This window comes from Hypomesus nipponensis, chromosome 18 (genome assembly GCF_054491055.1).
Source record: "Hypomesus nipponensis isolate SF chromosome 18, ASM5449105v1, whole genome shotgun sequence".
NCBI lineage: Eukaryota > Metazoa > Chordata > Actinopteri > Osmeriformes > Osmeridae > Hypomesus > Hypomesus nipponensis.
The window spans coordinates 3,245,001-3,271,630 of NC_140378.1; the positions used below are offsets into that span (position 1 = coordinate 3,245,001).

General features: G+C 53.1%; 1 protein-coding gene across 1 annotated transcript in view; it reads right to left on the bottom strand.

Moving 5' to 3' along the window:
• Window positions 1-23,769, bottom strand: part of celsr3 (cadherin, EGF LAG seven-pass G-type receptor 3) — a 35,540-nt gene extending 11,771 nt beyond the window's left edge. The window contains exons 1-18 of the mRNA XM_084681340.1: window positions 23,740-23,769; window positions 20,818-23,653; window positions 14,402-14,739; window positions 13,295-13,583; window positions 9,604-9,826; window positions 8,859-8,974; window positions 8,522-8,622; window positions 7,959-8,116; window positions 7,342-7,505; window positions 6,971-7,096; window positions 6,626-6,795; window positions 5,943-6,128; window positions 5,176-5,286; window positions 4,924-5,092; window positions 2,996-3,137; window positions 2,142-2,262; window positions 678-861; window positions 1-89 (exon numbers count right to left, since the gene is read on the bottom strand). The exon at window positions 1-89 is cut by the window's left edge and continues 13 nt beyond it. Coding sequence (XP_084537466.1) covers window positions 1-89; window positions 678-861; window positions 2,142-2,262; window positions 2,996-3,137; window positions 4,924-5,092; window positions 5,176-5,286; window positions 5,943-6,128; window positions 6,626-6,795; window positions 6,971-7,096; window positions 7,342-7,505; window positions 7,959-8,116; window positions 8,522-8,622; window positions 8,859-8,974; window positions 9,604-9,826; window positions 13,295-13,583; window positions 14,402-14,739; window positions 20,818-23,653; window positions 23,740-23,769 — 5,553 coding nt within the window. The remainder of the gene's footprint in view (window positions 90-677; window positions 862-2,141; window positions 2,263-2,995; window positions 3,138-4,923; window positions 5,093-5,175; window positions 5,287-5,942; window positions 6,129-6,625; window positions 6,796-6,970; window positions 7,097-7,341; window positions 7,506-7,958; window positions 8,117-8,521; window positions 8,623-8,858; window positions 8,975-9,603; window positions 9,827-13,294; window positions 13,584-14,401; window positions 14,740-20,817; window positions 23,654-23,739) is intronic.
• Window positions 23,770-26,630: the final 2,861 nt, after the last annotated feature.

The window sequence follows — 26,630 nt, forward strand, 5'->3', positions numbered from 1 at the left end:
GGGGCAGGGCACAGCAGCTGGAAGGTTGAACTTGGTCCTGGGCCACCAGATCCCCTGGGTTATGGTCTTAGGACAGCCGTCATAGATCACTAAGGATGGAAGAGGTCATCAACATCATCATCTACATCATATTCATCATCAACATCATCATCTACATCATATTCATCATCAACATCATCATCTGCATCATATTCATCATCAATATCATCTTCATCATCATGTTCCTCCTGCTCCTCTTCCGCCTCATCTTCATATCATCCCACCCTCATCCCTATCCTTCTTACCATCACCATTATTGAGCAGTTAAATTCAACAGCTGTGTGTCTGAGTGTGGAGACCAGCTCAAACTAGGAGAGATGATCATGACTAACACAACATCCTCCAGCACCGGCTCTGCAGTGCAGGCTGGTGCTCAGCCAAGGGGGGGGGGGGGGGGGGGGGGTGAGTTTGAAGCATGGAGAGGTCAAACAAATCAAAGAAGAGAGCGAGAGAGAGAGCGAGAGAGACAGAGAGAGAGAGAGAGAGAGAGAGAGAGAGAGAGAGAGAGAGAGAGAGAGAGAGAGAAAGAAAGAGAAAAAGGGAGAAAGAAAAAGAGAAAGAGAGAGAAAGAGAGGAACAGAGACGCAGACGGAGAAAGAGAGAAATAGCAGCCAGGTGACCGTGGGCCTCCGTCTCACCCTCGCAGCCAGTCTGTGTGACCTCAGCGAAGGGGTTGTCGCAGGTGTTGCATTGTCGGCCAATCACCCCAGGCCTGCACTGGCATTGGCCGTTCTCGGGGTCACATGTCCGCGAGAAGGAACCGACTGGGTAGCAGTCACACGGCAGGCAGGAGTCACTGCCTCGTGGGCGGTAGTGGAACTCCTGACACACACAAACACACAGGGACGCACACAAGGACACATGGAGACACACACGGGGACACAGACAAAAAAAAAACACACAGACACACACAAACACAGACACACATACACACAGAACAGACACAGATACACACAGAAAAGGACACACACAAACACAGACACACATACACAAAAAACACACACAGATGAACACAGAAAAGGACACAGACACACGTGTACACACAAAAGCACAAACATAGAAACATATAAAGGAGACACAAACATAAACATAGTTTATTAGTAAAAACAAAAAGCATCAGATAGACACACAAAAAAGTGCATAAACCAAAGAAACCACAAACACACATGACATGCATGTTCAAATCAGTTAAATACCAACATACATACATACAGAGAAAGAAGGTGAATTGAAACAGAAGAACAGACCCCAAAAAACAAAAACAGAATTTACGTGAGATTATCTGAGAACAGCACTCCACACTCAGGAGTACAATCACAGTATTGGCTTCAATTTACCACAGATCGGTATTCAAACCAGTACCATATGAAACATACAGCAACAGTGAGAACATGTGTGTGTGTGTGTGTTTATGCTTGTGTGTGTGTGTGTGTGTGTGTGTTTATGCTTGTGTGTGTGTGTGTGTGTGTTTATGCTTGTGTGTGTGTGTGTGTGTGTTTATGCTTGTGTGTGTGTGTGTTTATGCTTGTGTGTGTGTGTGTGTTTATGCTTGTGTGTGTGTGTTTATGCTTGTGTGTGTGTGTGTTTATGCTTGTGTGTGTGTGTGTTTATGCTTGTGTGTGCGTGTGTTTATGCTTGTGTGTGTGTGTTTATACTTGTGTGTGTGTGTGTTTATGCTTGTGTTTTTGTGCTCTGTTGGCTAGAAGTTTTGGTGAAGCCAGATTACGAGCAATGGCAGCAGATAATACCACATAGAATAATGCTTGTTTGAAAGCAGCAGCAGGTTCATTTCATGGATTAGGGATTGGGGTCAGGGGTGGGATTAGGGGTCAGACTAGGGTTTGACAAAAGCTTGTTGAACTGCTGCAGCAGAAAGTGGCTGAACTAGGGGGTGCACTGTGGTTTACTGAGGTATGAACACATACAGATCAATGCACTTGATTACCATCAATCCACTAGATTACCATCAATCGACTGCTGTTTGCAGTGTGTGTGTGTGTGCACAATGCCCTCAAAGATGGTCTTTCTGCTGGGTGTCAATCTGTGTGCCTGTGTGTGTGTGTGTGTGTGTGTGTGCGTGCGTGTGTGTGTGGCATGGTCACCTTGCAGTGGCAGAGTCCGCTGGTCTTGTTGCAGTCGGGGTCAAAGCCTTTCATGGCGTCACAGTGGCAGGGTCCACATGTAGGAGACCCCCACCAGCCTCTGGGGCACTGGTGGTCTATCCTGCAGAGAGAGAGCGAGAGAGAGAGAGAGAGAGAGAGAGAGAGAGAGAGAGAGAGAGAGAGAGGAAGAGGAAGGAAGGAAGGCAAGAAGGAAGGAAGGAAGGAAGGAAGGAAGGAAGGAAGGAAGGAAGGAAGGAAGGAAGGAAGGAAGGAAGGAAGGAAGGAAGGAAGGAAGAAAGGAAGAAAGGAAGAAAGGAAGAAAGGAAGAAAGGAAGAAAGGAAGGAAGAAAGGAAAAGGTTAAAGGTGTAATTCTCAGACATTACAGAGATTACATCCAAGACAACAGAGGAGACTGCACACACACACACACACACACACACATTCACAGCTGTGGGAGCCTTAAAGCTGGTGGATTTCTCAGAGGGAGGAGTGCTTGATGGGTCTAAACAAAGTTGTATCAGCAGAGAGAAGACTGGTCTGCTCTGATCCTCTCTACAGGATTACACTGCTCTGGATCCACACAACACAATAACAAACACAACCAATGGATCGGCTGGTGACATGGGTAAGATCTTGAAACTGTATATCCCAGCTTTCTGTGGAAAGGCTGTGAGTGTGTGTATGTGTGTGTGTGTGTGGGGGGGGGGGGATTGTGTGTGTGAGTCTGTCTGTGAGTGTGTGAGTGTGTCTGTGAGTGTATGGGGGGGGATTGTGTGCATGAGTGTGTCTGTGAGTGTATGAGTGTGTGTGTGTGTGTATGAGTGTGTGTATGAGTGTGTGTCCCTGTGCTGACCTGTGCTGGCAGTATTGTCCGTAGTGGTTGTCTCCACAGTCACAGATGTAGCCGTGGGATGAGCTGGGCTTCCTGTGGCAGAGAGCCTCATTCTCACAGGGGTTCAGCTGGCACGCGTCCATGCAGCCCTTACCATAGAAGCCTGTCACACACACACACACAGGCACACACATACACACACATTTGGTTGTCTGCCCATGGAAAATTCTTGACAGTTTTTCAGATGAATATCACAAAACAGAACAGAATTTGGAAAATAATTCTTGTCTTGGTTCTTCACAAAACTGAACAAAAAGCAATTAGTGCTGCAGACAAACACACATTTATATTTACACACACACACACACACACACACACACACACACACACACACACACACACACACACACACACACACAGTGTCTCAGCACCCAAGGCCACATCATGCACTCTTCAGGACCCTGTAGTAAAAGGAACCTATAGAAGTGAGTGTGTGTGTGTGTGTGTGCATGAGCTTGTGTGTGAGAGAGAGCATGTTTGAGAGTATGCATATGGGACATTCCTCCCACCACAAACCCCTCTTTCAAACATCCATCACAAAGACATCCTAGGAAAAACCGTTTTTGATAGACACTCACCTTGACTCTCCCACAGTGAAAACCTTCACACACACGCACACACCTTTAAAAACACACGCCCACACACACAAAGACACTCGACACGCTGCGATCTCATCGCCATGGCAACCGGACAAGGGAGAAAAGAGAGCCTTCACGGAGTAAAGTAAGACTACATCCTTGCTGTGGCTTACTGGAGGGATGTGTGTGTTAGAGCAGGTGTGTGTGTGTGTGTGTGTGTGTGTGTGTGTGAATGTCCTTTACCACCATAGAAATAGTGCAACATTCTTTTGCAGCGGAGAAAGCAGTGAATGTCTGTGTGTGTGTGTGTGTGTGTGTGTCTATGTGTCATTCTGAGCAATGCAGGTTAAGCCAGCTCAGCTTCTTGCCCATTTGTTGTACAGCAATTAATCATAACAATACACACTTTTCATTGCTTTTAAATACCTTCAATGAAGCACTAAGTGTACACCAACACACCAAAACATCAACACGCTACAGCAGCAGATGTCCCGATGTCAGAACCCTGTCGTGCTGTGCCCTGAGTGTGTGTGTAGCGTGTGTATGAGTGTGTGTGTGTGTGCGTGTGTGCGTGTCTAAGCCTCTGTGTGTTTGTTGTGTGCACAGCGGTGTTCTCTCACGCGTGAGAGACCCATTAAGTTTATTCACCGTCGTGCCACAGCAACAGTACCCATGGCCAAAGATGAGAGAGAATTATTTAGAGCTCTCTCTCTCTCTCTCTCTCTCTCTCTCTCTCTCTCTCTCTCTCTCTCTCTCTCTCTCTCTCTCTCTCTCTCTCTCTCCCTCTTTCTCTCTCCCTCTTTCTCTCCCTCTCTCTGTCTTTCTCTCCCTCTCTCTCCCCTTCTCTCTTTCCCTCTTTCTCATTATGAAACTGTGATTCCTCTTCCAGCCCCACTCCTTGGCTGTCTATATTTAATGCTCATTGTGCTGATGAAAGCTAACGCTAGGCTAATGAGCTGTGCTCGCGCCGCTGCGCTATGTTAATAACGAAAGGTGTTTGTGTTAGCGGGACGCTAAAGGGGTGGTTGGTCCTCTGCACTTCCTCCTCTCCCCCCTTGGCACTCTCTGCTTCTTGTACCCCCACATTCCTCTCTCTCTCTCTCTCTCTCTCTCTTGCCTCTTTCTCTGTCATCTCTTTGGTGTCATATTTATTTTTCTCTCTCTTCCTCCTCTGTCTCTTCCTCTCTTAACTCTGTGAAAAAAGACCCTCAGGTGAATAAACTTCTCCGTCCCTTGATGAACACTCTCTTTCTCTCTTTCTCTCACTCAGACCGACTCACAAACACACACACACTCCCAGTTCCGTGGTACCTGGTTCACAGACGCAGGTGTGGCGCTCCCATTGGTCGGCACAGCGGCTGTGGGGCGGGCAGGGGGAGGAGACACAGGGGTTGCCGACACTACAGCCCGTCTCCACCTTGACCGCCCTGGAGGGGCGGGGCAGGGGCGGAGAGTCTGGCCGCACCCCCAGGCGCACACCCTGAGGATACAAGTTGGTGTCAGGTGCTGTGGGCGCATGCTGGATTTGGCAGAGGCGGTTGTCGTGGTGATGAAGATGCTCACCTGGATGCAGCCTCGTATGCCGTTCTGCACCTCCCCCGAGCCCAGGACTCCGCCCACATGCAGGTGCTTCACCTTCAGACCATGGATGTCATTCCCAACTATGACAGTACCCTGGAGGGACAGACACCCAGACAGACAGACAGACAGACAGACAGACAGACAGTATAAATAATGAAGTCCAGTTCCCCAGAGACAGTGCTAGGGAACCAGGGAGGGATCTAGCTTCAAGGCTCTGCTCGCCTAAAAGATGGCCTGTGCGCTTGAGCCGAATAAACACAATCAATATTTACTAACACAGGGCTTTAATGGAAAGGAACACACACACAGATAGCTACTGGATTGGGATTACCACTGCTGGATTACACACACACACACACAGATTAGTAGCTGTGATTTACATTGAGAAGTCTGGGTGAGGTAGGGGTCAAGGAGGGAGGAGGGAGGAGGGGGGGCGGGGGGGGGGGGGCTGTAAGGGATCACCACTGAGAGGTCAAAGCTTTCTGGTCTTTCTAGGTAACAGACCCTGGGATTAGAACATAGTAGGGTTGAGCCCAGCCCACACAGAGTAGCAATTAACACAGGTTGCTGTCAGACACAGTCAGACCAGCGACTGTCAGAGCAGAGGCAGTCAGCAAAGACAGTCAGAGACAGTCAGAGACAGTCAGAGACAGCCAGAGACAGTCAGAGACAGCCAGAGACAGTCAGAGACAGTCAGAGACAGTCAGAGACAGTCAGAGACAGTCAGACCAGACAGCAGTGATCCTGACCTGGAACAGTCCGAAGTCGAGCCGCAGCGTGGCGACGTAGCGGGTCTCCCGGCCGCTGCGTACGTCCCGGAGCTCCAGCTGCAGGTCGTGCCAGCGCCCGTCGTTCACCTGCACCTGGTCCAGACGCAGACGCACCGGCCGCGTGGAGCCCTTCATCACGGAGAACACCAGTTGACCGTTCACCAGCTAGGGAGCCAGACAGGGAGACAGGGAGATAAACATGGAGTTAGGGAGCCAGACAGGGAGCCAGACAGGGAGACAGACAGAGAGACAGACAGAGAGACAGACAGGGAGACAGACAGGGAGACAGGTAAGGAGACAGACAGGGAGACAAGTAAGGAGACAGACAGGGAGACAGGGGGATAGACATGGAGTTAGGGAGCCAGACAGGGAGCCAGACAGGGAGACAGACAGAGAGACAGACAGAGAGACAGACAGGGAGACAGGTAAGGAGACAGACAGGGAGACAAGTAAGGAGACAGACAGGGAGACAGGGGGATAGACATGGAGTTAGGGAGCCAGACAGGGAGCCAGACAGGGAGCCAGACAGGGAGACAGACAGGGAGACAGGTAAGGAGACAGACAGGGAGACAGGTAAGGAGACAGACAATCCCAAAGCATATGTACACACCTGTATGTGTGTGTATGTGTGTGTATTTACGTGTGTGTGTGTGCTTGTGTACCTGGAACAGCAGGCTGAGGTACTGTTCGGCCTGGGCCTGGAGCAGAGTTCCCTCCCGGGCTCGCGTCCTGAACACCATGCCCAGGTACCAGGGCGTGGAGATGGTCACGTCGTTCTTCAGGTCCCACCAGAGGGCGCTGTTCCCCAGGAACCTGTGGGGGTGGGGCATCACTGGGGGCAGGGAGACGGGGCGAAGGGGCGACGGGGCGACGGGGCGACGGGGCAGGGAGCAGGCAAAGGTGAGTCTGAGGTGTTTTTGTTGGAGTAGTGTATGTGTCTACAGAGTCTGTGTGTGTGTGTGTGTGTGTGCGTGTGTGCCTAGTGTGTTATCGGCGTAGCATCTCACCGTGGCTGCAGTCCTTGCCTCCGTACCCCAGGGGGCAGTCGCAGGAGAACGTCTCCCAGCTCACACGACACGTCCCTCCGTTCTGACAGGGGTTGGACTTGCAGAAGGCCAGCTTGGCACTGCAGCCTATCAGACACAGGTAAAACAATGACATCAGAGTCAACAACCATCTTCATTGACCAATGCAGTCAACCCCCACTAACGGCACCGAAACAACCTGTCCTAGTATTGACTCCCAGTCCTCAAAAACTGCCCCTAGAAACAATAATGGTTCCAACTCGGTAGTGGAGGCACCTGGTTGGAAATGACATCAGCCATGCTCTCAAACCCAAAGCAACCCCTGACCCCCGGTGACCCCTGGCGTTGCCGACCTGGCAAGGTTCCGTTGTTGGCGATGTACCCAGCCATGTCCAGAGGCCTGTTGTCGATGTGGAGGTCCTTCATGCAGCCAATGAACTCACGCGTGGCAAACGGGAAGTTGTCTGGTGTGTTGGGGACCCCGCCCATGAACAAGGGACCTGTCAGGTCCAGGGATCTGGGAAGTGGGGGGGGGAGGGGGGGTAAAAGGAGAGTGAGGGAGTCAGTGAGTGAGTGGGTGAGTGAGTGAGTGAGAAAGAGAGAGAGAGAGAGAGTGGGAGAGAGGGAGAGAGAGAGGGAGAGAGAGGGCAAGAGATGGAGAGAAAGAAAGAAATGTGTGACAGAGGAAGAGAGAGAGAGGGAGTAAGAGATGGAGAGCAAGTGCAAGTGCAAGACAGGGATGGACAACGGGGGAGACGGGGCTTTGAGGAGAGCGCAGCAGTCTAAGCTGTCTCTCTTGCAGACCAGCCACACGGCTGATCTCCTTCGACGGGACCTGACAGAAGCCCTCGGCTCAGCAAGGTCAGGCGACAGCAGATTTACGGCTGCAGGGGATTTCAACCTGCCACTGTTTATGTGTGAGTGTGTCTGTGTGAGTGTGTCTGTGTGTGTGTGTGTGTGTGTCACTCACTTCTTGGAGCTGGTTTGCTTGCCCTGCGCGGCACAGCTGTAGTTGCCCAGCTGCATGCCGAAGCGTAGAGACACGGCCGTGTCGCAGTCGTCCACGCTCACCACCGCCACCTTCTCATCTGACGGTCCCTGGGCCTCCCCACTCATGCTGCGCTTGGGCTGCACACACACACACACACACACACGTCAAAGAGAGCACACACGCGTTACATTCGCCAAAGTACACGTATATAACAGACATGCTGAAATACACACACGGGTATATTTGACAATGCCACGCACATGTGGGTAAACACCGAAACACACCACACTTCTAGACAATTGACTTGTACAAAACAAAGGAATGAGAAGATGTGCTCCCGATTCATACTCACACTTCGCGTGGGCTGAGATAGATGGAGATGAGGTAGAGAAAGTAAACAAATGAACGGAATACTTAGTGTCTATTGTCCTGCAGACACCCACACAAACTCTGTCTCCCCTCCCTCTCTCTCTCTCTCTCTCTCTCTCTCTCTCTCTCTCTCTCTCTCTCTCTCTCTCTCTCTCTCTCTCACATAGACACACATACAGACTCACCTTGTTGTAGTAATGGATGTGGACTGTGTGCCAGTTGCCATCACTCACGCCCCCAAGAACGAACGGGCTCACCTGGGTGGACAATTCACCTGGACACAGAGACAGGTAACACACACACACAGGTTCAGACATAATCCTTAGAGTTAGACAATCATCATTTATCCCACACACACACACACCATGCTCTACAGCCATGTAGACATAACCACACACACACATCCATGTAGACATAACCACACACAAGACACACACAGTAATGTAGACATAACTGAACACACACACAGAGAAGATACTCAGAGAGAGATTCAGATACAAAGACACTCACCTGTGGAGTATTTCAGCACCAGTTGTCCTTCCAGGATCTCCAGAGCCAGAAAGTCATGTTTCTCATTGAACCGTCCATTATAGAAGAGCAGGCCACTGTTCTCCAGGGTGGCAAACCTGTACACACACACGCACACACCCACATACAGGTTATACAGCAGTACAGTTACAGAGCCAGACACTGAGCTCCGAGTCTTGTCTTGTACTAGACCTCCACACACTGCCATTTCAAGTTTTAACACACACGAGCGCGTGCACACACGAGAATCCACACATGCATGTTGGGTGGAAGGACTTTCTGAGGCTTAGACCCACACCCAGCCCTAGCAACGTTGAGCTGCCCAATCAGCGGCTTCCACACTGTAAGGCAAGGACGAGAGAGAGAGAGAGAGAGAGAGAGAGAGAGAGAGAGAGAGAGAGAGGAGAGAGGGGACAAAAGGAGTGACAGATGACAGATCAAAGGAAAAGAGGGAAGAGCAGAAGGAGGTAAAATCACAGGATTACGGAATAGTGGAAAAGGAGGGAAGATGAAAGGCAGGATGAACGCCAGATGAAGTACAGAGAGAGGGTAAGAGGGTGAGAGAGAGGGTGAGAGAGAGAGAGAGAGAGAGAGACAGAGAGAAAGGGAGAGCGAGAGAGAGGGAGAGAGAGAGAGAGAGAGAGAGAGAGAGAGAGAGAGAGAGAGAGAGAGAGAGAGAGAGAGAGAGAGAGAGAGAGAGAGAGAGGGAGAGAGCCCCAGGACTCACGCGAGAGAGATGGAGAGGTGGAAGCGCTGGCGCAGCCCCCGGAACATGACGAAGGACTTGGGCGGGAAGGAGCGGGCCGTGACGGAGCAGTAGGGGCGCTCGTACCCCCCCGCCGGACACTCGCACCGGAACCCTCCGCCAGACAGCTCCCGACAGGTGCCTCCGTTGCGACACACCCCTGGGACACACTGGCCCTGCCTCCGGTCCCACTCACACCGGTCACCTGAGGGCGGAGGGGGGGGGGGGGAGGAAGGGAGGGAGGGGGGAGAGTGAGAGAGAGTGAGGGTGGGGGGGGTTACACGGACAGGCACAGCAGTGTCACAGTACAGTCTGCCCCACAACAGCTTCTGTACTGAAGCCGCTGTTGCAGTCGACACTACGAAAAAACACTGGACGCTCATAATGGCGAGGCAGACAATGAACACGAGACAGACAGTCTCAACCACCCACGTATGGACGCGAACACACACAAAGAGCACGCACACACGCTCCCTCTCGCGCGTGCACACGCTCGGGCACACCGATATATGCACACAGACGCACACACACATAGATGCAGGACGGCGTGCGGTGTTTTCCAGAATGGTTCGAAAAGCCTCCAGACAGACGGCTCCTCCAGGAGCCTAGTTTACAGCCCTGCTGAGATCCCCCTCACACACACACACGGACCCCCCACCCCCCACGCACACCCCCACACGCCCACACACTCTCCCTAACATACACAAAACTCCATCACCGCACACACACACGGACCCCCCACTGCCCACGCACACCCCCACACGCCCACACACTCTCCCTAACATACACAAACCCCCATCGCCACGCACACACAGAGACTTCCACAGAGACACACACAGAGACTTCAGACAGCTCGAGGCTCCGACGTTGCTGTCTGACTCCAGCAGCAATGTTGGCACCGTGTTTGTTCAGCAATGACCCACTGGCAGTGTTCTCCAACATTCCCCCAGATCACTGGGCGCTGCGTGCTAACAACCTTCACGTTCCTGCTCCTTACGCATGTCTGGGCATACATACGCACACAAATAGCCACTGACACACTGACACACACACAGTCTGACACACACATATTGACATATTGGCACGCGCACACACACACAGACACACACACACACACAGACACACACACACAGACATACACACTGACATACACTGACACACAAACAAACACACATCTGACACATACACACACACAGTCTCTGACACACACACACACACACACACACACAGTCTGACACACACCAACTGACAGTCTGTACCCCCTGGTAATGTGTGCAGCACACAAAGTGTTAAAGCACGGCCAACTCAGTGTCTAAAAGCATCAGGAGTTTAAACGGCTTTCAACCGCCCGCCCCCCCCCCCCCCCTCCATCTATCCTTCCATCCTCAGCCCCCCAGGCTGCTGCCTCCACTGCCAGCTGGTCCTGCCAAACACACACCACCACCAATCAGCCCCAGGACATACACACACACACACACACACACTGACACAAGCATACACATCCACCCATCCACCATTTCCACAAATTCTCATGTGCCCCCCACAGACATCATCCCAGCCCCTACCACACACACACACACACACGCGCACACCCATAGTTCAGATAAACGCGCACAGAAACACTCTCACACGCACACAAACACACACAACCTCTCGTTTAAACTCTAATAAAGAAGCAGACATTGGCAATCGTGAATAATCTAGTCTTGAGAGCGAAAAGCTTCGAGAAGAGAGCCTCCAGTACACCTGTTACCGACATCATTCCTTGAGCTCAGTCTCCTCTCTCTTTCACGCTTGCCTAGACTCTCTCCCTTTCCATATCTTTCTCTCTCCCTATCGGTCTCTCTACCCCCCTCTCCCCCTTTCTCAGTATGGCCTCTCTAGGATGGGAAGCAGAAACTGTTCAATTATGCTCTGCAGACGTGCACACACAGCAGAGAAAGAGAGAGAGAGAGAGAGAGAGAGAGAGAGAGAGAGAGAGAGAGAGAGAGAGTAGACTGTACAGGCTCTCTCTGTCTGAAGGCTGGATGGCACTTAACACTGCCAGGTTTAAATAAAGAGGCCCATTCTCTCTTTCACCGGGACTCACTCCTTTTCCTCGCTCGGGAGACCGAGAGCTATTTCTGTTCTCCTCCCCACCTCTCCCTCCTTCTTTCCCCCCTGTGCCCCAGTCCATCCTTCCTTTCTCTTGTTCCGCTTGCCGTCTCTCTCTCTCTATCTCTCTCTCTCTCCTTGCTCCGCATCCTTTTACAATCTCCGAGCACCCCTTCGCCCGCTTGTCTGTTCGCTTCTCCTTCTCCTTGATACTCTTCTCTCTTACCTGGTTCATTCTCACTCTCTTGCTATCTGTTGGGGTTTTTTTTAGGGGGCTAATGCATTCACACCCCTCCATTCACAAGATGTTTTATTCATCAAAGGAGACGCTTCCCCCTTCGGCTCAATACGATCACCTCCCTCCTCCCTCCGTCCTTCCCCCTATCCTTCCCTCCACATGGCACTTCCCTCGGGGATTTCTCCCCCTCTCCCTCCTTGCCTCTCTCGCGCCCCCTCTACCTTCTCCCCTCATCCCAGGGCCCTGCACCCTCTCCTACTGCTGTCGGCTGCTCTTTCTCCCACTCTCATTCTGTCATCCCGTTTTTCCTCTCCCCTCCTACACCTGCGTCCGTTTCCCATCCCCGGTCGTCTCTTCCAGATCTTTCCACAATCTGTTGTTGGAATGATGAAACACCTCACCGTTTTCTCCGCAGTCCCCTTCTTCCTCCTCCTCTTCCTCCCCCTCTCCCTCATCCTCCTCATCCTCCTCCCCCAGGTTTCAGCTCTACTTCACAAACCATCAGCCTCCATGCAACTTCCTCTTTCAACTTCTCCATCCCTCACTTTCCTTTCCTCCTCTCTCTTTCCCTTCATCTCAGTAATTCTTTCTCTGTTCCCCATTCCTCCAGAAATCTCCCCCCCCCCCTCTCTCTATTTATCCTGCTCTCTCTCTATTTCTGTCTCAATTTCTCTCTCTCTCTATTTTGTCTCTGCAGGAGTTGGAAAATTGCTTCAGGCTGCTTCTCACTTGTGAAAGAAAAGTGCTGTTTCACCCGCAGCTTTTTGATCCGCAATGAAACCCAACATGAAACATCCTCTAACATATTCATGAAACCTGGAGAAGAGAGGGGTAACAGGAGAGCAGAGCAGAGCAGAGCAGAGGAGAGGAGATGCTGTATTTACGTGTAGTTTTTCTGGTAGATTCAGCGAGTCAAACATGAGTTTTGCAGTGCATGACATACATACACTTACTCATGCTCACTGACACACGCACACGCACCTCTCTCTCTTTCTATTTATTTATTTCTCTCTCTCTCTCATGAAAACAGACACACACACACACAATCTCTGGCAGCCACACACGCGTATGCACACACCAATCTGTAGCACACACACGTACACAATGCCAACACACAAACACACAAACAAACAGACAAACACAATCTCTCTCTCTCTCTCTCTCCCTCTCTCTCTCTCTCTCTCTCTCTCTCTCTCTCTCTCTCTCTCTCTCTCTCTCTCTCTCTCTCTCTCTCTCTCTCTCTCTCTCTCTCTCTCTCTGTCTCTCTCCCCCTCTCTCTCTCTCTCTCTGTCCCCCTCTCTCTCTCACACACACACACACACACAGACACGGTGTGTGTACCTGTGTAGTCCTCCCGGCAGATGCAGGTGTAGCCCCCCTCCCTCCGAGCGCACACCCCTCCGTTGAGGCAGGGGTTGGAGTAGCACAGGTTGATCTCCGTCTCGCAGTAGTCCCCCGTGAAGCCGGCGGGGCAGCGGCAGCGCAGCCCCGCTATTGGGTGGATGGGACGGAACAGGATGGAGGGGGAGGAGATGAAGGGGGCGGAGCTGTTGAAGCGCAGCACGGAGATGCACTTCATGTAGTTCTGGCACGGCTCGCGTAGACACACGTTGTCGTCGAAAGGGAGAACCTGGGGGGGGGGAGGGAGGGGGGGGGGGACACAGTTAGCGGAGTTAGCGCACCGATGCAAACTGTGTTTGTTAGTGCATCAAAAAGGGATGCGTGTGTGGGAGCGTGTGTGTGTGTGTGTGAGCGAATGTGTCCTCGCGCCTGTTTGACTGCTGGCATCCACGTCCTGCACGCATCCAGGTGTGTGCATCCATGCGTACCCTGCATGCAAACTGCTCCTTGGGCACGTTGGCGTGCCGCACGCGTCTACACATATCACAGAGTGACACGCGCACACTGCTTCACATATGTTGTGTGTGCTTTGTCTGGTGTGCTTCCAGAAGGTGTCCCTGCTCCCAGTAGGACTCCGGGGACCCCTGCTGTTCTCCAGAGCCTCCTACCAGGGCCTCCCCGGGGCCCCCAGGTTATGCCAATCCCTACACCCATGAAGAACATCTAACACACGGCTTGGCTCGCTCATGTGTGTGTTTATCGGCGTGTTATCTATATGTTCCCCTAATCCGGCTGTTTAATCTCCCGGTCGGATCATCTCTCTGCTTGCTACTCTATCTGGCTGCTTTCTTTACTGTGGCGGTGCTCCTGTGCTGCATGTCTGTGTGTCCATTTGTATGCAGCATTTATTCAACATGGTCGTTTTGTAGACCTCCCTGCAGAGCTTTGTCCTTCACACATCAGCCCTCCGTCCCTTCATCCCACCTTCGCCCTGCAGCGGCCCCTTGGTTTCCTAACTCATCCCTCCCTCCATCCCTCCATCCCCTCTCTCTGTCCCTCCCTCCATCCATACTTTCATCCCTCCCCCCCTCCCTCCCTCCGTCCTACCTCCATCTGGGCCAGGGCGGTGAGGCGGGGTCTGTTGAGGTACAGCTGTTCCTCCAGGGCCTCCGAGGGGAAGTAGTGACCTCCAGGCAGCGCGGCTGAGAAGCTGACGTTGAGGACGCCCCCGGCCTCCAGGTCAGGCTGGATGTTGAACACGAACACGTCCTCCACCGGCACCGACAGCACGGCCGACACGCCCTCCAGGAAGTGGCCCAGCAGAGGGGACAGGAAGTGGTCCTGGGACATGTTCTGGAGGCGCACGGTGACGCTGCCGCTCAGCATGTCCTCGGTGATGATGAGGACGCGCAGCACGCACTGGGCCGAGATGCTGTGGACCCCATCTGGGGGGGGGGGGGGGGGGGGGACGACAGGTCACAGTGTTGGTCTCAGGAGATATATCATTCAGGGGGGTGGGGGGGGGGGGTATGGAAGAGGGAATTGAGAAGGGGAGAGAGAGAGAAGGAGAGAGGGCGAGAGGGAGGGAGATAGGGGAGAGGGAGAGCCAGTCGATCTCCTGAGATACATATATTTTGCTCTTTCACACGTGGGTCTGTCGAACACATGCATAATAGTCATCCCCCCCTACACACACACACACTCACCACTCACATCACACACACATCACACACACACAAAAACAAGAGAACACTAAGCAGGTATTTGGGCCATGTTCCAAAAATATTCCAAGATTATTTCAGCTTGGTGTTTGGTAAGACTTGATTACCTACCAAACTTCATGAAGAGAGAGCACAACAGATTCACACACAAAAAAAGACTCGAAAATGTGCATCAGGTGCATCCGGAAAAAGAGCTCTGGCCCATTAATAGAAGAGCCAACACTATTACCCAGAATGCAGGGCAAGAGAGCAGCAGGCGGGGGTACAACAGGGAGGAGACGGCAGGAACCATGGGTGTGTGTGTGTTGGGGGGAGGGGGTGAACAAGAGAGCAGGAACAAGAGAGAGGCAGCAGCGGAGAGAAAGAGAGAGAGAGAAATTAGAAAAAGACAGACAGACTAAGACAAAGAAAGAAAGAAAGAAAGAAAGAAAGAAAGAAAGAAAGAAAGAAAGAAAGAAAGAAAGAAAGAAAGAAAGAAAGAAAGAAAGAAAGAAAGAAAGAAAGAAAGAAAGAAAGAAAGAAAGAAAGAAAGAAAGAAAGAAAAGGAGAGCAAGGAGGGAATGAAAACACATAGCACAGCCGGGATCAATACACCCAGAAAAGAGAGAGAGCGAAAAGCGAATGAAGACATGGAGTGGAGGAGAGGGTGAGGCAGACAGAATAGGATGTTGACACAGAGAGGAGGATGGGGGATGGGATGTGTGGCAGCTGGTTTGATTACAGGATTATGAGGAAGCTGACTCCCTACTGACCTCACACACACATACACGCACACACACTCACACACACTCACACCCACACACCCTAAAACAGAGCACAAGCTAATAAATGACCAGCCAGGGTCCAGGCCTGATCGTGACTCCTTCAAAACATTCATTCAAATTGCACATCTGAAAGAAATACGAAAGGCCATGGAAAGATTTCATCAAATATTTATCCCACATTATCAAAGCTGAATTCCATTCTCTGTGAGACGATGTAGGAGCAGCACTCATACATTGTGAAACAGGTGAAACGACGATTTGAAAATGAGCCATCTGAGGCAAAAGCTACTTTTAATGCTGGCATTCATTAAACAGCTAGAAAACATGCATTTCTAATGAGCCCTTATCCCCATTCATATTGAAATGTGACATGGATCTTTGTTAAGAGGATCAGCCGCAGTTTCTAAGCTCTAGATTTGGACCTGGGCCAGACCAAGGTCAAATAGTATTTGGAAATATTTGTGAAAATATATGATCAAATACGTGGGGTTCATTTGCTTCTGTTGACCTGGCACGATGAAACCTAACAAAGCTGTTCCAGCACTCAACTCAGAGGCAATCCAAGTGCATTTAAGCATGTAGTCTGTGTGTTGACCCAGATCTTCCCCATCCAGCGTGTCTGACTGACCTGCCTCTGACCCTGTTTCACCTTCATGACTGTGCTAACCCACAGAGCTAAAGCCAGCCAGATGTAACTGCATTAGGAGCAAGACCCAGACGTGGGCTAGATCCAAAATCTCAATCCAGACCAAGACCAGGACCAGGACCCAGACCAGAACTAAAACTAGGACCAGGACCAAGACCAAGACCAGGACCAGAACCAGAACCAGAACCAGAACCAGAACCAGGACCAGGACCAGGACCAGGACCCAGACCAGAACTAAAACTAGGACCAGGACCAGAACCAGAACCAGAACCAGGACCAGGACCAGGACCAGGACCAGGACCAGAACCAGAACCAGAACCAGAACCAGAACCAGAACCAGAACCAGAACCAGGACCAGGACCAGGACCAGGACAAAGACCAAGGCTGGAAAACCGCACCCTGTAACCCAGCAGCTCTGGATTGTACAACATGGCCTTCATCTCTAGACTAACAGCTAGCTTCCAGAGAGAAAGGCAGCTACACAATCAGAGACTCGTCAGGCTTTCCAGCTATAGCACGATTAGGTACCGTAGCAACAGAGCAGAGCAGGACAAGAGTGGGTGCTATATAGGGACCATACAGGCCTGCCATCTCTACCCGGCCTAATGGATCTCTGGGACTCTGAGGTACCCTACACAGCGCACGTTTAAACTTTTACTGTCCACTACCCGACTCCCCCAGCTGGAGTACTGTAGCACGCTATTTTAGCATCTTTAGCGTCCAGGGACGACAAACCATTACTAAATAAACACATTTGTTTATCGGTACCTCCTCGGTTCCTTTCCTGGTTTTCGCCTTCGTGAACGCACATATCATACACGGAGAGGTTTTTAGGGGTTTTTATTTTGAGTTCAGCTATTTGTCTATTCATCCGACTCCTTCCCTGCTTCCTGGCACCGGAGAGCAAACATGGCCACCGATGCCAGGGCTCATCCACAGCCTTGAACTGGCCTCCAATAGAATGGTGCCTGACTAAAATGAAACCAAAATAAACACAAATCTTCCTCTTTGTCTGTCTACCGTTCCCTGCCTGTCTCCCTCTGTACCTGAGTGTCTGGCCTTCCGGCCCTTTCCTTCCCCCCCCCTCTGCTACTCACACCTCAAACCACTCCTCCAGTTTGTGTGTGCGGATGTGCCACGGCAAGGTCTGAGCACCTTGGGCTCTGCCTCTCCTACAATGGTAGGGCAGATGAACAAGTGAGTTTTGCTTGGCCTTTCCAGAAGCACAGCAGGGTTGGCAGTGCCAGGCTGGGGCTGTGCACAGTCACCTAGAAACAACAGTACTCTGACAACCCAGGGCGATTCACGACACTGAATGGCACACACAACTATATGGTGCAGAGAAGTCACACACATGCACATAAAGGTTCATGCACACGCACACACACACAAAGGTTCACACATACACACAAAGCGGTGCACACACGCATGCATAAAGACACACGTCTGTGGACTCGGCTCGCACTCATACGAGTGTAAACGTTTCAGCACACACACACACCAACACACACACACACTCAAACACTACAGGCAGTGGTCTGACAGATGATTTCCGCGCTCTGTTTGTTTTAAAAGCCTCTCTCCCCCTGAGGTCGGAGCCCTCATTATTCTCAGTGCAAAGTAGAACAGAGTCAAGCTACACATCAGAAGAGCTCTTTCTGCCTTAAACCTCATCTTTACAGCACAGGCCGTAATCCTCCATTAAACCACATACACACATAAACACACACACACAAACAGATGCGTGGGCACACACACACACACAAACACACAAAGAAGAAGAATGATTCACGTACATTTTAGCTGTGGTGTGTGCACTATACAAATCTGTAATCTACAGTCTCACAGATCTGTACTGTACATTAACTTCCCCCTTAACTTCCCCCTTCCCCCGCGTTTCCCAGTCCATCTAATGCTCTCGGATGACACTTGAGTTATGCCCCCCCCCCCCCCTCAACACACACTGCACATACGGTACGATGTGTGTTGTGAAGGGTAATACTGGTCTGTACAGTGAGCAGATCTGAGTGCGGAAGATGCACTTTTGAACCTGGCCAGCTTCACAGCCACTCCACTATCACAGCTGCAGTTCTGCAGTGCACTCTGACAGGACTCTGCTACCTCAACAGAGCACACGGATTCTCCCAGAGAGAAATCTCACTCGAGTTCTATCCGTCTGTCTCTCTCTCTCGCTCTCTCTGCCACGCTCGCTTTTTCCCCCTTTGTGCTGTCTCTCTCTCTCTTTCTCTCTCTTTTCTCTCTCTTTCTCTTTCTTTTTTTCTCTCTCTCTCTCTCTCTCTCTCTCTCTCTCTCTCTCTCTCTCTCTCTCATTATCTCTCTGCGCGGACCAGCCAAGCCAGGAGGATCACACTCGTAAGCTTGTAAATGTGGGCTGCATGTTCCATTGCCTAATGACATTCAACACACATGTATATTGTACTCCCTGTAATCGCTATTCAAAGCATCTGCATGTTTTCTCAGGGGGATATAGTCCACTGATACACGCGCGGACATAAATCATGCAAAAACTCGTTTTTACGTAATATATTATTAAAAATAAAAAGGATGTTTTAGATTTTTTATGATGATATGAAAAATGAGATATGATGTGATGAATGAAAACCACACACAAAAAGCACTTGAGAAGCAGAATCAAACCCTGATTAAGGAGAGCAAGACAGCAGACAGGAGGGAGGTGGCTAAGACAGAGAGAGAGAGAGAGAGAGAGAGAGAGAGAGAGAGAGAGAGAGAGAGAGAGAGAGAGAGAGAGAGAGAGAGAGACAGAGAGAGAGACAGAGAGAGAGAAAGAGAGAGAGAGAGAGAGAGAGAGAGAGAGAGAGAGAGAGAGAGAGAGAGAGAGGGGAGAGAGAGAGAGAGAGTGAAGAGACAGATGGATGGATGAGGACGAGCTATCAGAGGAGAGCAGGCCCTGGCGTCCTGCTGGGCTCTCTAGACTGACTATATTACATCTTAATCGTCCCACTCTGGCCCCACACAGCCAAGATAGGACTAGAGCCTGCCAGAGAGGGGAGGGGTGGCTCTGAAGATAAGAGGGAGGGGGGGTGAGATAATAGGAGAATCCTAGAATTAGAGGCAGTAGGAAGCATGTAAAAAAGAAAGAGATTAACCAAAAGAGGAAGAGAAGGAAACAGAGAGAGACAGAGACAGAGAGACCGAGAGATATTGAGTCACAGACAACAGAGAGGAATGAAGAGAGTGAGAGAGAGATTGGGAGGGGCATGAAGGAGGTTGGAGGGAGGGGGTGAGGGTCAGACAGAAAGAGGCAGACAGACCGAGAAAGCAGAACACACAATGAACCTGACAGAGCCGTCGCTGCTCTCACACTGAATGGCTTTCATTAGAGTCTCATAACTGTCAGGTTCCGGAGCGGGGGAGTGGGCTGAGAGGGTGAGAGTGCCTCTGGGAGAGCAGGAGGGAGGGAGGGAGGGAGGGAGGGAGGGAGATGGGAGGGAGGGAGGGAGGGAGGGAGGGAGGGAGGGAGGGAGGGAGGGAGGGAGGGAGGGAGGGAGGGAGGGAGGGAGGGAGGGAGGGAGGGAGGGAGGGAGGGAGGGAGGGAGGGAGGGAGGGAGGGAGGGAGGGAGGGAGGGAGGGAAACAAATGCGGAGAGAAGAATGTGATAAGCGGCAGAGAGGATAGAGGATGGTATTACTGGGGCAAACAGACAGACAATTGAAGGGGACAGATTAGACACTGAGGCATGCACTTACATGTAGTCATTTAGCAGACGCTCTTATCCAGAGCGATTTACAATAAGTACAGGCACATTTCCCCGAGTCAAGTCGGGTGAAATGCCCGGCAACCTTCTGATTACGAGCCCAATTCCCTAACCGCTCAGCCACCTGACTCCCTGACTTAAACACACGTATGCCTGCTCAAGCATACAGAAATAGACACACCCAAGCAAAAACCCACGAAAGTGAGAAGATTGACAATGCCCATCTACAATGACAGAGGAATATGTATGAGACGTTTGCAGTGCAATTGGCATAAAAGCAGCATAAATAGGCCGGCAGCCTCTATCGGGCAGATAAAAACACGGCACGCGCCGGCAGACAGGCCACACTCCCAGACACCAGAGCCCTAACTCCGAAACATCACAGGAACACAGTTCTGGCAGTAAACACATTCAGCTGGGAGATTCCAACAAAACAGCTTTGATCAGCGAACACCAGCAAGGCACCTCACAAGTTCTTTCTTTCTTTCAAGTGGATCCTCTGACAAAAACACAAAGCTTTGACAAGTTCAAACTGGTCTTTCCATCTCTTAGATTCTCATCCTCTTTCATTCTCATCTATGCCCTCACAAACACACCCCAAATAGGGCCCCATCCTCCACATGGACACACACACTCACACACACACACACACGTACCTGTGACGGTGATGACCATGGGGGCCACCAGGGGCCTGTTGTTGTCCAGTTTGCGGCTGAGGCGGATCTCTCCGCTGGTGTGGTTGAGCAGCAGCAGGTGCAGCTCGTTGCCCCGGTCGATGGTGTAGTAGAGTCGGTCCGTCACGTCCGGGTCGTGGGCCGGCACTCGTCCGATCACCCCGCTGGGGAAGCTGTTGGACCGGTTGGACACGAAGTTGTTGAAGATGATCTGGAAGTCCTGGAGCTGTGGACGGTTGTCGTTCTGGTCCACCAGACGGATCCGTATGGTGGCACGGCTCACCAGCGGAGCCGAGGTGGCCTGGACCACGATGACGTACTCGGACCGCACCTCGTAATCCAGGTCGATGAGTGAGGTGAGCTCCCCGGAGAAGATGTCCATCTGGAAGATCTCCGGGATGTTCCCCTCCACGATCTGGTACATGATCTGGGCGTTGGCGCCTTCGTCCGGGTCCGTGGCGGTGATCTGGGCCACCACGGAGCCCACCGCGCTGTTCTCCTTCACCAGGACCTCAAAGTCGTCCGCCGGGAACACGGGGGCGTTGTCGTTCACGTCCAGAACCGTCACCTGGATGTGGACCGGGGTCCGTTGAGGCGGGATGCCGCGGTCGACGGCGTACGCCGTCAGCTCGTAGAACGGGACGCTTTCCCTGTCCAGGCGGCGCACGGTGCGGACGATTCCGGAAGTGGGCTCGATGGTGAAGTCGCCGTCGCCGTCCTCGCCGTTCTGGAAGGTGTACTGGACGCGGCCGTTGGCGTGCGCGTCCCGGTCGGTGGCGGAGATCTGGAGCACGCTGGTGAAGGGCGGGGCGTCCTCGGTGACCGTGCCCTGGTAGCGCGGGCTGAGGAACTGGGGCGCGTTGTCGTTGACGTCGTTGACGTTGACCTCCACGTAGGTGGTGTCGGACTTCTGCGGGATGCCGTTATCCCGGGCGGTGATGGCGAGCGTGTAGGTCATCTGGTCCTCGTAGTCCAGCTCGGCCTGCAGCGTGATGGCGCCGTTGGAAGGGTCGATGCGGAACTGCGGGATGTTGTCTTCCAGGAAGTAGGTGATGCGAGCGTTTTCGCCCACGTCGTCGTCGGTGGCGCTGATCACCACCACGGTGCTGCCGGGGGGCTTGTCCTCGTTCACGCTCACCGAGTAGTGGGCGCTCTGGAACACGGGCCGGTGGGTGTTGGCGTCTGTGATATTGACGTGCACCTGGCAGGTGTCGTGCAGAGTGCGGTCCGAGGCGGTGACCGTGAGGACGTAGCGCCGCTCCTGCTTGTAGTCCAGCGGCAGCGCCAGGGACAGAAGCCCCGCCCCTCCGGCGGTGCTGATGGCGAACCGGTTCCGGGTGTTCCCACCTGTGATCTGATAGGTCACGGCGCTGTTGACGTCGCGGTCGACGGCCGTCACGCTGACGACGCTGGTGCCGACCACCGCGTCCTCGTTCAGCCTGACGAAGTACTCCCTCTGCAGGAACTCTGGACGGTTGTCGTTCACGTCCATCACCGTGATGGTGACGCTCGCCGTGGCGGAGAGAGGCGGCGCTCCGTAGTCGCGCGCCTCCACGCCGAAGAAGTAGTGCTCCACCGACTCGCGGTCGAGGGCGGAGCTGACGGTCACCCAGCCGGTGGCGGCGTTGATGACGAAGGGCGTGTCGGGGCTGGTGCCGGTGAGGCGGTACTCCAGCCTGGCGTTGTCGGCCGAGTCGGTGTCGATGGCCTGGATGTGTAGGATGGACGAGCCCACGGGGGCGCTCTCGAGCACCGACGCCTGGAACGGCGTGGACACAAAGATGGGCGGGTTGTCGTTGACGTCCGTCACCTGCACACTGACGATGCCCGTGTTGTTGGAGAGCGGCGGGCGCCCGTTGTCCTGCGCCCGCACCCTCAGCGTGTACTCCCGCTCCGCCTCAAAGTCCAGCGGCGCCACCACCTGGATTTCCCCCGTCACGCTGTCGATGGAGAACTGGCCGCGGCTGTTGCCGCTGATGATGTTGTAGTGGACGGCGGCGTTGCTGTCCTTGTCCAGGTCGGTGGCGCTGACGCGCAGGATCTCCGTGTGGGGCCGCACGTCCTCCCTGACCGCCACCACGTAGCGCTTCTCACTGAACTGGGGGACGTTGTCGTTCTCATCCAGAACCGTGATGAAGACTTTCACGGTGGCGGAGCGCGGCCCCGGCTCCTTGCCCTGGTCGCTGGCCTCCACCTGCAGCGTGTAGCGCTCGTTGGACTCCCGGTCGACGGCGCCGCGAGTGGTGATCAGCCCCGAGCGAGCGTCGATCTCAAAGGCGGCGCGGGCGGCCGCCACTGTGTCTCCGATGAAGCGGTAGCGGATGTTGGCGTTGGACGGGGCGTCCAGGTCAGTGGCCCGCAGCTGGAGGATAGGATAGCCCTCCTCTACGTTCTCCCGGATGGTCTCCCGGTACTCCGTCTGCTCGAAGACGGGCGAGTGATCGTTGCGGTCGGCCACGGTGATCGCCACCATGGTGGTTCCGGACAGGCGTGGCGACCCGTGGTCTGTCGCTGTGACTCGGAAGTAGTGCAGGTCCATGTGCTCTCGATCCAACACCTGTGAGGTGGTGATGAGGCCCGTGTCAGGGTCGATGTGGAAGTAGTCGGTGGAGCGGCTGTTCATAAGGGGGGCCATGCTGTAGCTGACCCTGCCTGGGTCTCCTGGGTCTGGATCCTGGGCAGACATGGCCATGACCGAGGAGCCTGAGGGCTGGTTCTCGGCCACCTGCACCTGGTAGTTGTACTGGGAAAAGTGGGGGTGTCTGTTGGCCGCACGGCGAGATCTACCGGAGGCTGCTATGGTCTCCTCCCTTTCATCCTGTATGTTGTCCCCCACCACTAACAGCCTCTCTGGACTCCCTCCCCCTCTGTTCTCTGCCTGTGAGATGCTGCCCCCCTCCTGACCTGGGCCTCCCTGTGTCTCTTCACTGACATCTGGCTGACTGGTTGCTGGCTTTGTGATTCTCACCCTCTCCCACTCCCCTTCTTCTCTCCTCGCTGCCTCTCTGTCCCCTTCCCCCACCTGTAATTCACCTCCCCCCGCAGATCCCCCCTCAGCCTCGACCCCCGTATGCCTCTCCTCTCCTGGTTGACTGACACCTTTGGGTTGTAATGACACTCGTTTACCGGATTTTAATTGCGAGCGTGTGCCCCCCCGGACAGCGGTTAAGCTTCCGCCAGAGCTCCTGTCAGCGGCCTCAGCGTGTAGCAAGTCTTCAGGGACCGACCCCCGCCGTGTCTGCGTACTCTGTCCACTCCGGTCTGCTGACGCCTGTCTAATGTCGGAATCACTACTTCCGTTCTTGATTTGAATATCTTCCTCTTTGTTCTCCTCTTCCTCGTTGTTGTTATTCTGGTTCTGGTTATAATTTCTGACGGTGTTGATGTTGAATTCAGTTTTAGGGAAGTTTAGTTGGAAGGACCAACCTAACGATTCGGTTTCTTTACCCTGGGAATTGTGGTTTAAGGTGGGAGCTGTTGAATGTGTGCGTGGTGCTGATATCATGTGCTTCGAACGGGCAGTGTCGTGTGGGCGAGCCGGTGAGTGAGAAAATGAGTCACCGTACCGTTTTGTCAAGTTGAGCTCAACGGAGAGCGAGCGGAGGTTTACGGTAAAGCGACCACTGTGATCAGATTGAATTGCAGTTGCATCTCGGGCCGCGGCTGAACGAGTATGAGCTGAAGAGATGACTGGCGTGACGAGCGCTGACTCACTCGCGGAGTCAGGCTGAGAGATGGAGTTTGTGACTGAAGCATCTGCAGCCTGTGTGCCCATGAAAGAGAACACGCCGTCTGAAGCCACTGTCTTTTCATAGGTGGTTCCGATGGCTCGAAAAAACGGCGTATTTGTGAAAGAAGAAGATTGGAAGTGGAGATTGCGCTCTGGTATGTCCCCCCTGGGACCTGTAAAGTTGACTGCATGTTCTCCTTCAGTTCTCTTCTGCCATAAATCGTAACATGCTGGGCCTGGGAGAGACCCCCAAACCGGCTCATTTTGCACTCCCCGCGTTTGAAGGCTCTCCTTTCGGTTTTCCAGCAGTGGTACTCTCCCTAGAGTAGGAGCTGGCTCCTCGGGGTTGGTCGTGGAACTGAGAGTGTCCAAATCCTCATTCGAATCCGTTGTTGATGTAACACGTGTGCAGCTTTGTGCCTCTCGCCTCTCTCCTCTCCTCCTTTTCTCCACATTCACGCCAATGGAGCTGGCGCGGAGCCTGTCTCGAGTGTGCCTGCTAGGGCAACATGTGAGCTCCATGGAACCGTCAGTAATCCCGGATGGCGAGAAACATCTGGCCGAGCTGCCTGCTGCCTCTCGGGATAGATGGCAGGGGCAGGGCCGCTGTCCTCCCCTCCTTCCCAGGCTCCACGTAACGATAGTCAGAGAATGATTACAGCCATGGCTGGTGGGATCGATAACATTGTGACTGCCCAAATGAGAACAATTACCCTTCCTGTCCTCCCTGCCTACAAGGCTGGTACACAAAGCGTTAAGGCCCATATAAGGATGAGAATAGACCGGTGGCACAGATCCATGTAGCCGCTCCTTATCCGATATAGGTAGGCTCGGCTGCTGGTGTGGCCTTGTGTACCTTTCGGGAGCCTCTTTCACTTCCCAAGTCATCCCCCATATCTCGCTTTGAGGTTCCCGGTGCTGGTCGTGCACAAAGACTGCCCCGGTGTCAGGTTTGCCAAGGCGAGCGAGCAGTAGCATGGGTGGTGACCACGCACACACTCTAGTCCTTTGTACAGGTCGTTTTTTATCATCTTGAACCGGGGAGCAGAAAGCAGGTAAAACAACGCCCTTCCTCTTTCCGCCAGTGCTCCTACCTGGGTGGGGAACACCGTCTCCGTTCCGTACCCCGGTGACTGATCCTTTTGCCTCCCGTTTTTCCTTGCACAAGGTGTGATAATAGTCTCCGTGAGCCCCGTGCAAGGTAAAAAGACTTCTCGCCGGGCATTCTGGTAACGTCCACCTGGGGTGGAGATCCGAACCGCCGCTCGCCAAGACCCCAGATTGCCCCGTCTGGCTCGGTCTGACGGCGTCTCTGGCGGCAGGGTAGGAGCCCGGGGTCCAGCGGCAGGGCCCCGGTATCTTCCCCGGGATAACAGCGAACAAAGGGCTGAGGAGCAGGTGGAGAACAAGCGGCGAAAGCAGGCTAGAACCCGGTAGCAATGCAGCCATTAGTCTGGTAAGATCCTTTCTCTCCCCCTTTCTCCCTCTCACCCCTCTCTTTCTCTGTCTATCTCTATCTTTGAGTGTATCTCTCACTCTCTCTCACTATCGTCGCCGGCTAGGTAGCCAGCTCCACCGGCACCGCCCGACACCTTCCCCCGTGCTCCCCCGTCTCTCCGTGGGCCCGGAAAGTTCGCATTTACTCGCTGTGTTCGGTGAAGCTCGAGCTGGCGGCGTCAGGGGTGCAGCAGCATCTCTCCCGTTCATTCACATCCAACATGGCTCTCCCGTTAGACCGGTGGTACTATCCAGCCTCGCGCTACACTCTCCAAGCCACCCCTCCCCCTCGTTCTTCTCTCTCTCCCTCCGCCTCTCTTAGTCACACACTCACTCTCTCTCCCCCTACGCCTCTCCCAGTCACACACACGCTCTCTCTCCCTCCGCTCACAGTGAAAGGGGAGAATGGTTTGTTCCAGCGCGCAAGGCTGTTAGCCTACACCACCCGCAGCCGCCATGGCCACAACTGGAATAAATGAAGGAAAGGAAGGATGGATGGAAAGAAGGAGGGAATTAGGGTGACTTAAATGTTTTTACAAAGCAATCATCGGAGATGGCATTGCAAGGC